We start from the raw sequence: 11,718 nt of genomic DNA, 5'->3' as shown, positions 1-11,718 counted from the left end.
TCTCCACTCCACCTTTCCTCCCTCCCTGCCTCCACCTTTGTGGCGCTTTTGCACCCGACCGACAACAGAACAGGCCCGGTCGGACAAATCTCCCTGTCCTGTAGCCGCGAATCTAAATTACCTTCTTACAGCAGCTGGAGTAGTGAAGCTGCTGTAAGAGGTAATTTAGATTCGCGGCTACAGGGCAGGGAGATTTGTCGGCCGGGCCTGTTGTCGGTCGATCGGGGGACCTGACCGGCTGTGCACATTCTTCGGGGCGGACCGCCCCCTCCCCCCTCTTTCGTTCGCCATTGCCTTCTCCCTACCTGCCCTGCCGCACACAGCCGACCGGAAGTCTTCCTGATGTCAGCGCTGACGTCGGAGGAAGGGAGGGCTTTGCTTAAGCCCTCCCTCCGACGTCAGCGCTGACATCGGGAAGATTTCCGTTCGGCTGTGTGCTGCGACAGGGCAGGTAAGGAGAAGGAGACTACCCTCGCGGCTCGACCAACCCCGCTGCGATCCAACCCCGCGGGATCCCCGCGACCCTAGGGGGCGTCCCCACGGGATCCCCGTGACCCAAAGGGGGAACCCGCGGGATCCCCGCGGGTCCCGCGGGATTCCCGTCATCCCCGTTCCCGTGCAGCTCTCTATACCCAATATCATTGTATATACTGTAGTTTGGACATCAAACCTGTGATCTTTTTTTCAACCATCTATCTATCTTCCAATTGATTTAATCAAACTGAAGCTTTATATAGCTATCTGAAATATTCATCTTGACTTCCAGTGTGGCTTAGAACATAAGCATTGCTATATTTTGAGAAACCATAGTTCCATGAAGCCCAGTATTTTGTTTCCAACAGTGACTAATTTAAGTCACAGGTACCTAGCAGGATCCCAAAAATTGCTGCTTGCCCATTGCAAATTGGTTTGTCGATAACAGTTTCTGGACTTTTCCTTCGGGACCATAGTCAAGCCTATTTTTTGTGTTGGATTTTTTAAAAAATTAGGATATCCCATGAAATATTCAGTTCTTAAGAAATGTTCACCTACCAAAGCCAAATCTTTTTTTAAAAAATGTATCTCTTGAAAAGAAAGTGATGTAATTGCAGGTAAACAACAAAAATTTTCTTTGATTTACTCATGAAACAAAAGATATCCACAAAAATGTGTATTCTAACTGAGGAATAAATTAGGACACCCCCTTATATCCTCCCACTTAAACTGGCTCAAATCACACACAGGTGTATCACATCAGGTGCACATGATTAGAATGTTGTTACTCAGCATTTTGAAGGAGGTTTACCCTACCAGTTTGGTGTGCTCATGACTGCTGCGATGAGAGTGAACACCATGGTGAGATCAAAAGAGCTGTCTGAGGCCTTCAGAAAGAAGATTGTAGCAGCTTATAAGTCTGGTAAGGGATTTAAAAAGATCTCGAAAGAATTTGATATTAGCCATGCCACGGTCCGGAAAATAGTCTACATGTTGAGGACTTTCCAAACAATTGCCAACATGTCCAGGTCTGGTCATCAAGCAAGTTGACTCCTAGAGCAGACCGCAAGATGCTTAAAGAAGTCTCCAAAACCCCTAAAATGTCATCACAGGACCTATAGCAAGCTCTTGCTATTGTTGATGTGAAAGTGCATAATCAGAAAGAGACTGCTCAAATTTAACTTGCATGGGAGGTGTGCAAGGAGGAAACATTTGCTCTCTAAAAGAAACATCAAGGCAAGACTGAAATTTGCCAGAGAGAACCCAAGACTTCTGGAATAGTGTTCTATGGACAAATTAGTCTAAAATTGAATTATTTGGACACCAAAAAAGAGGACATGTTTGGTGTACACCAAATACAGCATTCCAGGAAAAGAATATCATACCAACTGTGAAGCATGGAGGTGGAAGTGTCATGGTTTGGGAATGCTTTGCTGCAGCAGGACCTGGCCAGCTCACCATCATAGAATCCACCATGAATTCTATCGTGTATCAGAGGGTGCTTGAGGAACATGTGAGACCATCTGTAAGAAAATTAAAGCTGAAGTGGAAATGGACCCTGCAACATGACAATGACCCAAAACACCAGTAAATTCAGCAAGGACTGGCTGAAAACTAAGAAATGGAGAGTCCTGGAGTGGTCGAGTCAAAGCCCTGATCTTAATCCCATTGAGATGCTGTGGGTAATTTGAAACGGGCTGTACATGCAAGAAACACCTCAAACATCACACAGCTGAAAGAATTCTGCATTGAGGAGTGGGCTGAACTTTCCTCAGACCGCTGTCAGAGATTGGTAGATGGCTACAAGAAGCATCTCACTGCAGTTATTTCTGCCAAAGGGGGTAACACTAGCTATTGGTGAATATCTTGTTTCATGAGTAAATCGAGGAAAATTTTTTTTAACTGCAATTACATCACTTTCTTTTCCAGAGATAAATAAAAAAAAGATTTTACATCAATATGTGAACATTTATTAAGAAAGAACTGAATATTTTATGTGGTGTCCTAATTTTTTTCACATGACTGTATGCTAAATGCTTTTAGCACATCTTTTGGCAACACTTTCCAAAGCTTGTGCATTGAGTGAAAAAAATATTTGGGACAATTTTCAAAAGGAGTGGCCAGTAAATGTACGAGTATAACCCTCAACTTGCTGAATTTTTTTTTTTTTTTAAATCTAAATGCACTATATGGATAGAGCTATTTTCATTAACTACTCCAGAATTATCTGTATAGAATGGAATAAGGGCAAGAACACAAAAATAGCTGTATAGCAGCTGAATATTGCTGCAATGTGGATAGCCAAGATGGTTTACTTTAGGCCTGCTAAGGTAAGACTGAAAAGCAGGCCTAAAAAATAAACAGTCAAGGCCAGGGGTGCCCAATACATCGATCACGATCGACCGGTAGATCTTGAAGGCAATGCGAGTCGATCGGGGAGCCCATTCCGGGCTCCGTGATGTTGGAGAGGAAGTTCTGGGCCAGCCAATTGCTGCCTGGCTGGCACAGGAACTTCCTCTCCAATGTCAGAATTGATGTTAGGGAGAAGGCTGCTGGCCTGTTGCAGCGTCAGAAAATGAAGAACTTGGCAACGGCAGCGTCTGCGGTGACTTGGGGGCCCAGAAGTTGGCGGTGGCTTGGGGGCCTGTTCCCAGACAACAGCCCCGGCAGTGGCTTGGGTAGACAGACAGGGAGGCAGAAAGAACGAAAGGGGGGCAGGGAGACAGAAAGAAAGACAGAGTAAGAAAGGGGCAGGGACACAGAAAGACAGAGAAAGAAAGGGGCAGGGAGACAAAGAAAGGGGAGGGGGCAAGGAGAGAGGAAGAAAAAGTTGGACTCATGGAAGGATAGAGATGTTGGTTGGGGAATGGAATGAGGTCTGGAGGAGTTGAAGCATGCAGGAGGTAGAAGGGAAGAAATATTGGATGCAGTCAGAAGAAGAAAATGCAACCATTGACTCATGAAATCACCAGACAACAAAGGTAGGAAAAATGATTTTATTTTCAATTTAGTGATCAAAATGTGTCCGTTTTGAGAATTTATATCTGCTGTCTATATTTTGCACTATGGCCCCCCTTTTACTAAACCACAGTAGCAGATTTTAGTGCAAGGAGCCTATGAGCATTGAGAGCAGTGCGGATCATTTAGCGCAGCTCCCTGCACTAACAACCGCTATCATGGTTTAGTAAAAAGGGAGGGGGTATATTTGTTTATTTTTGTATAGTTGTTACTGAGGTAACATTGCATATTTTAAAGTCATCTGCCTTGACCTCTTTGAAAAAAACCCGAATATAAATGATAATTAACATTTTTTCTGTGTACAGTGTGCTTTGTGGGGTGTTTGGGGTTTTTTTTTTTAAATTTTATTGTTGGTAAATCATTTTGACTTGGTTGTTTTAAAAGTAGCTCACAAGCCAAAAAAGTGTGGGCACCCTTGGTTTAGGCTATCTATATAATGCAGTGTATTGCAAACTGTGTGCTGCGAAATGCCAGAAAGGAGGATAGGCGCCAGCTGACTGCCTACAGGACATGCCTCTCACCACGAGGCATGTCCTGTAAGCAGTCAGCCAGTGCCGGTGCTTCTCCTCCAGCACTCCTCCTCCCCCCCCGACAGTAATTGGAGGCAAAGGGCCGCAGCTGGAGGGCATCCGCTCATGCGCAGACATTGATGTGATGATGTTACACATGCGCATGACATCATTGCCTCAACGTCTGCGCATTTCCGGATGCCTTCCAACTGTGGCTCTGCGTTTTATTTATTTTAAAAATTTTCTATCTTGCTTATCTTTACATATCCATTAATACATTATCAAATAAAAACACTGATTAAGTGCTCTGTTATCTACTGATTTCATAACAATCAAGTAAGAAAAGCTCTCTCAAATAGGTAGGTCTTTAGCAATTTTTTGAAGGATTTAAAATCTACGCATAATCTTAATGTTATTTTCTTGGGCCCGCTATCAATACAGCAGAGATACTGGGTTTTTGGGTAATGTACTTCCTAATTCTTTTCTTCAATTAGTCTCAAAGTTGATTCTGACTGTAAATTTTGGTTTGGAGTATACCTTCTCAAAATCTGAATCAGTTACCATGGTGCCACATCATAAAGCACATGGTGTATTGCAGTCAAATAGATTCAATAGGCAACCAATCTAGTTTTTTAGTATGGCAGTGATTATGACCAAAATTTAATACCCCAATAATCAACCTAGCAGCTTTATTCTGTATTACCTGATCTTTTGTTTCTGTAAAATATAGATCGCAGCAGTGTAGCCTGGGACTGAAATTTTTCAAATTCAAAGTTCACTGGGTAGCAGTGTACACTACCATCTTCATCGGCCTTTATACATTTTCAACCAACTTAAGAAGTACTCTTAAATTTAGCCAAAAATTGTACTTAGCCTAACTGAAATGTTGGGGGACTACTTCTGACATGTTCACATATCAAGTCCCTTTCCCTCAATCATTATCTGTCTTTCTTCTTACCTTTCTCCTATATATTTTGCCACCTCTTAACTCTGCATTTTGTCCACTCTATCAGATCATGTCTCCTCCCAGCTCTCTTCCCCCATCATAGCCCATGTTTCCCTAGGGAGTTCTAGCTCATAGGCCTGTATTTTCTCACAACTGTTTTCCCTGATGCTCAACCTATCACTCAACCTCGCTTCCCTTCAGACACTTCCAGCTCTTTACAGCAATATTCTCTCTCCCAACTAGTAACCCCTTTGAATTTCACCCCTTTTTAGTCCCCTCTATTACTCTTTCTACAGTATAACTACCAGTGCATGTCCTTTTCACCAGCCCTTCTCCCCCTTAAAGATAACTGTTTCTTCTATTCTTGTACAGCAGCAGTCTGTCTCCCAAGCAGGAACCCTTTTTAATCCCTTTCATCCTTGTGGGTTCAAACCCTGTGACCCTAGGATCCTTACATTACATTAGTGTCTTCTGTCCCGCCAATACCTTTCAGTTCTAGGTGGTTTACAACAAGAGTTGGCCTGGGCATTTCCAGGACGAATATATGGTTAATAGATGTATGCATCGGGGTCTGTGGAAGGTCGATCAGGTTTAGTTAGATCATTTCACAAATTTCTTGAATAGAAAAGTTTTAAGTTCTTTCTTGAATGTTTTGTAGTTGGGCATCATAGCAGGTATATTAGATAGATTGTGAGCCCACTGGGGCAGATAGAGAAAATGCTTGAAGTACCTGTATGTAAACTGATTTGAGTGTGGTTGTATAACTACAAAAAGGCAGTATACAAGTCCCACTTCCTGTCCCCACATTTTCTAGACCCTTCCTATTCCATAGTTGTGCTCCTACCCTTTGTCCCCATTACCCAGCCTCTTTTCCAGCCCTTTCCAGCAGCGTTTTCCGTCAGAAATCTCATTCATTTCTCTTCCCCCCTTCCCTGTTCTCTATTCATGTCCCCACACCATAAGGAGCATATGCCCTATCTCCACTCCTTCTATTACTTCTAGCCTTTTACAATAGAATTCACTGTTCTAGTTCTATCTCTTTTTTTTTTTTTTTAACATTCATTGCTAAGCATAATGGTGGTAAACACACATAAAATTGAAGGCAGACCATATTAGCATGACTAGTGCTATTCTCCATGGGACAGGAGAATGCTTCCGCATTACCTCAGCTGTCTCTCCCCTTGGAGCCCATCAGTCAAACATAGCCAGCCAATAGGCTGTAAAACAGCTTTCTTCCTCCTGTAGCCTATTCGTCAGATATTTAGTCAATAGCAATGGGAGGTGGGAGTAGCAACTAGAATATAGAAACATTTCCTTTGTTGCCTTGCAGTATGCAGAGTTCAGTTCTAAATTTAATGAGGTACCTTATAAAAATAGTTCCTCGTGGGGAACTATCATCCAAAATCACACATTTCTTTTTCAACTCGCACATAACACAATGTTTCTACTACCCCTCCCATCACCTACAAAAAATACAGCCGCAGAAGATGTTTGAGGCTACCTTAAATAACAAGTCCCCCCATAGCTAGAACAAACTGCCACATACCTTGACTTCAGGAAAAAAATTATAGACTCTTCCTACAATCTCTTTATCTTCTCGCCCTCCCAACAACCACCCCGCTCCAAATGCAACTTCCAAACGATCTAATTCTTACTGTAACCCGCATGGATTCCTTGCAGAGAATTGCGATATATATACTGTATTGTATTGTAAGCAGTCACTTAGCATAGTAAGCAGATGGCAACAAAAAGGGCAGTGTAAATTTAACAATTGTACGCTGGAGATGTGGGATTGCAAGATCCTCGAGCACGGGAGCCTGCTTTTTAAAAATTACCTCTCCCTCGACGTGATATTCATGAACTTTACTACTACGTACTGTTTACCATTTCTATATCGCTGAAAGGCGAACACGCAGCTCAAGCACAAGAAGGTGGGGCGTGCGCTCTTCGTCCTTCCGCCCCACGTGCCGCAGCGCCCACACATGTTCCGCAGTTCGCGGCGCCTGGCGCGTGTTGTCTCGAGCTCTGCCCGCTCCTGGCTTTGGCCTCGCGCGCTCTTCGCAAACCCCCTTTTGCTCTGCACAGCTGCGCTGGAAGCCGAGTCGGACGCTAAACGCCGCAAGCGCGGCGAGGAGCAGCACGAGAGCATGCGGCCCAGGATCGGCACCCACAACGGCACCTTTCACTGCGACGAAGTGCTAGCCTGCTTCCTCCTGCGGAGGCTGCCCCGGTACCAGGTAACAACCGAACCTTCACCGGCGCTGATGCCTACTGTCCCCCTTCCTTTGAACAAGGCTCCATTTGGCCGTGCATTTTATGTTGATGTTTCCGCCCTCTTCGGTCAAAAAAAGACGATTCCTATCCTGCAGCGTACACACGTTGATGTTTGTTACAAAGTTTTATATACCGCTTAATTTACCTGATGTATTTAACACTATGTGGTGTGCATGGTTCCACTATACGGAGTTCTCAGCGGATTATAATCTGAAAACAACAAAGAGCACGACACATTGATATCCCGCCTTTCTGTGGTACAAACAAAGCGTTGTACAAATAGGCTCACAATCTATAAGTTTTAGAAAAAGAAAGAAAGGAAAATACAGTGATAACCTTTTTTATTGGGCTAATAAGTACATTTTTTGACAAGCTTTTAAAGGGAAAATCACCTTATGCAGGTTAGGTATGAGCAAAAGATGACAATGTACAGTATAAATGAAACATGAAAAATATGATGACAGTCTCGAAGGCAAGGTAGGGGTGAGGGCCTGTATGCGACACTCAGAGCTTGTTTTTCCCATTGACCACCTCAGTTGGTGATTCTGCCATCTGAGGCAAGATTCAATCTCTGGTGGTTGATATGATCTGGAAACAGATAAGTGAATATGCACACATTTGTAATGAAAGGATAGATTTTCTGTCTCTGTCTATGAAAGGACACATTTGAAAAGGACACACATATTTATGTCTTTTGTTCCTGCCTGGGCTGGAAGTAATCAAATATAGAATGTTGGGTGTTTACTTTCTTAATGGTTTGGGAAGAGGTCATTTAATTTATGTTAACTAGGTTAGTTGTCTGAGACAGGAAGGCTCAACCCCCCACAGCTCTTAACACCTTTAAGATTTAAACAATGAAGTACATATCCTGCTCACACACCCTCTCCCCTCCCTTGTCCATCCCCCTTTTCTTGTGATGGTTACCACTGATATGTAACAGATATATAAATGTTTTGCAGACTCATAATAAATCAGGCAAAAATCTCTTTAGAATACTGGCTATCTATCTTTCTTTCTAAGGGGAATTGCCTCCAGATGACAGAATGTTATTTCGGGACCTAGAAACGAATCTTGTCCGTTTCAATTTGGGGGCTACGTCCGGGATGGACTTGACATTACCAATATTTTGTGAGTATTTCTGAATTTTGAATTCTGTTCTTTAATACTCACAGGTATTGGCATCATGTTCCAACCCTTTATTTAAATTGTAGGGTTTTCGGTAAACCCGCCGCGGTTACTGTCCTTTTGGCAAGGACACTGTCCTTTTGGTAAGGACAAATATTAATGTGGAGTTTTCGGTAAATTCCCGCCGTGAAAATCCATTCTTTCGGGAAGAATGAAATTAAGTGAAGACTTTTGGAAAGTCTCTATTGTGGATTTATAGAAACGTCTGCGCATTCTGTCATCTGTGCTATTCTTTGCATGCGCTTTCTCGTCTATTGCTTAGATAAGATTTTATAGAGTATAAGATTATATTGTATATTATTAATGTACCTCGCTTATAAGGTAAGGTAAGCGAAAATTTCTGCATTGTTACATTGTTTTTGTTATTGAAAAAATTCCTGCATTGTGATATTGTTTTTCTAATGGGTCATAAAGACACTTAGGATTTTCCACCTCCTAGACCAGGGGTCTGCAACCTTTAAGACATAAAGAGCCACTTGGACCCGTTTTCGAAAAGAAAAAAAAACTTGGAGCCGCAAAACCATTATAAAACAAATCTAACACTGCATATATTGTTTCTTATCTTAATGCTATATACAGGATCACTAAATTGAAAATAAAATCATTTTTCCTACCTTTGCTATTTGGTGATTTCATGAGTCTCTGGTTGCACTTTCTTCTTCTGACTGTGCATCCAATCTTTCTTCCTTTCTTTCAGCCTCCTGTATGTTTCCTCTCCTCCAGACCCCATTCTCTCCCCCAACTTTTTCTTTCTGTCTCCCTGTTCCCCCTTCTTTCTGTCTCCGTGCCCTCCCCCAAGCCACTCGGTTTGCTGCCACCGCCATCGGGGAACAGCCCCCAAGCCACCGCCGTCCCAAGCTTTCCCTGCAGAAGTGTTGCGCTGACCAGCATTCCGCTCCCTGACGTCAATTCTGACGTAGGAGAGGAAGTTCCGGGCCAACAAGGCATTTCTCCTCATTCCATCCAGCCTGAGCCCCATCTCTCCTTGATCCAGCATTTCCCTTCTGTGTCTGTCAGAATTACCATTCCACCTATTTTCCAGCATCACCCTTCTTTGTGTCCATCTCACCTATATCCCTATCTCACCACTTTTTCAGAATCTTCATTTGTCTCTATCCTTGTCTTTACCCCATGTTCACCATTTGCCCTTTCAATGTCTTTATCCCCCCCCCCACTTTTTCAGCATTACTTCTATGTCTCTATTTCACCTTCTCTTCATGTCCCCTCTGTATCTCTATCCTTATTCAGTAGGTCCTGCTTACCCTTTCTCTTCTTTGTGTCACTATCTCCATTTTCAGCTTTCCCCCCTTTTCCTTTGTTACTGCACCCTGTAGCTAGAATCTTTCCACCCTCCCTCCACTCCGGCCCAGCCCAGTATGAAAGATTTCCTTTTGTTTCCCTCCCCTCTCTCTTTCTCTCTCTCTCTTCTGCTCCCTCACCCACGAGTCCTGCATCTGGCCCTCTCCCTTCTACCTGCACCTGGCAACACCCCCCTGCTCCGCGGCTCTCTTCAGCAACTCGTCAGCAGCAGTGATCAAGACAAGCTGCCGACATCGAGGCCTTCCCTCTACGAGTCCCGCCTTTGTGGAAAAAGGAAGTTGAAACAAGCGGGACTCGCAGAGGGTAGGCCCCGACGTCAGAAGCTGCTGCTGAGTTGCCGAAGAGAGCCGCGGAGCAGGGGATGTGGCCGGAAGCAGGTAGAAGGGAGAGGGAGATAGGAAGGCTGTAGATCTCCGGAGCATGACACCGACCCCGGCCAGGATGATTTCTTTTTCAGGTACCTTATAAGTCCAGCGTCGCGGCGGGAAATAGCCATGCTGAGCAGTGAGCTCAGCACTACACAGATGAAAGCCTTGCTTGCTGATTGGTCCGGCGGCACGGCGCCGCCGGACCAATCAGCAAGCAAGGCTTTCATCTGTGTATGTGCTGAGCTCACTGCTCAGCATGGCTATTTCCCGCCGCGACGCTGGACTTGTAAGGTGCATGCCTGCGTGACACACTACCGGAGCCGCAGCAAAGGTGGAAAAGAGCCGCATGCGGCTCTGGAGCCGCAGGTTGCCGACCCCCGTCCTAGACAGATGAGACTTTGTTCGCTTCAGTAATAATAATAATAATGGTAATGGCTTTGTTCTTCTATACCGCCACAATCTTGCGACTCTGGGCGGTTTGCATTTAAGAGAGCTGAACATTCAGCGATTTACAATATGTAGAGGGAGTACAGAGTACACAGACTATTGGGAATCAAAATTACAAAATATAATGTTTGCTAAGAATTTCGGAGCTGACCTGTAAAGAAAAATCACAGCTTTCCTGAGAAAAAAAAAAAGGGAAAAAATTACAATGTACAGTTTGTTTAGAGATTCAGAAACAGCACGAATTAGGATTTCAGAGAAAGAGTGCTTGGTGAGGTTCTGTTTAGGTGATGTATCTGTCAAATAGGGTAGTTTTTATGAGTTTTCTAAAGGCATTGTAAGTCAGTTCGGCTTTATTAATGTGACTAGCTTGAAACATATGCAGGAGAACTTGAATAATATTCTTGCCTCGACTGACAGCCAGTGCAGTGGTTTGTGATGGGAGATGACATGGTCATTCTTTTTTAATCCATATATCAAGCGGACAGCTGAGTTCTGAATGATACCCAAATAAACGATATTTATTGTGTTGGTAATTGGGTAATCATGGTCTTTTATATGTAGCGTTGAATTGGTAATTTTATCCGTTGGGCTTGCAAGGAAGATTTTTGTTTTTTCTGTGTTAAGTTTCAGTTTGAAGTTGCTTGTCCAATGTTCTATTTCAGTCATTATATGAGTAATGTATTTTGAGATTTCATTTGTTATGCTGTTAGGATGGAGATGTCGTCTGCATATATTGTGGCGGGGCCGGGGTTAAGCCTAGCGCTGGCAACCCAGCTCCCGCCCCAGGCGTGGGGACCAGGCGCTCCCAGGAGGATTCCCACTGGGAAACAGTGAAATAATTAGTGGAGGCTGCGTTAGTGGTAAAGTTCAGCTTTTCTTTTATTTCCCTCAGTTTGCAGCACTGGGGTTCCAGCAGTCCCTCTGTGTTGAGGAGACTTGGACAAAAGCATACTTTCATACAGTCCAGCCTGCTGTCCAGGCAGAAAAGCCAAAAAAAAAAAAAAAATAAAACCAAAAACGTTTTCTCCTGATTTTGCTTTTTCTGTTTGAGAAATCTTTAGGAGGCTTTAGCACTGTCCCACCTGAGGCCCAGTGCCCCCACTGCCCCGGACTCCCAGGGTAGGGTTGGGGAACTTTATTACCCAACCATTTCAGACTGCTCTTAAGGGTTAAGAAT

General features: G+C 43.8%; 1 protein-coding gene across 2 annotated transcripts in view; it reads left to right on the top strand.

Moving 5' to 3' along the window:
- The first annotated feature begins 6,864 nt into the window (after positions 1-6,864).
- The window catches only part of MYG1 (MYG1 exonuclease), a 42,588-nt gene continuing 37,734 nt past the window's right edge, over positions 6,865-11,718 (top strand). The window contains exon 1 of one of the 2 annotated variants that reach the window (XM_033938440.1): positions 6,865-7,184. In XM_033938440.1, coding sequence (XP_033794331.1) covers positions 6,930-7,184 — 255 coding nt within the window. In that variant the 5' untranslated portion in view covers positions 6,865-6,929. The remainder of the gene's footprint in view (positions 7,185-11,718) is intronic. The other variant, XM_033938439.1, reaches the window with a different exon arrangement.

The sequence above is a fragment of the Geotrypetes seraphini genome, chromosome 3 (genome assembly GCF_902459505.1).
Source record: "Geotrypetes seraphini chromosome 3, aGeoSer1.1, whole genome shotgun sequence".
NCBI lineage: Eukaryota > Metazoa > Chordata > Amphibia > Gymnophiona > Dermophiidae > Geotrypetes > Geotrypetes seraphini.
Note: the sequence above shows the minus strand (reverse complement) of the source record. Positions and strands in the feature narration are given on the sequence as shown.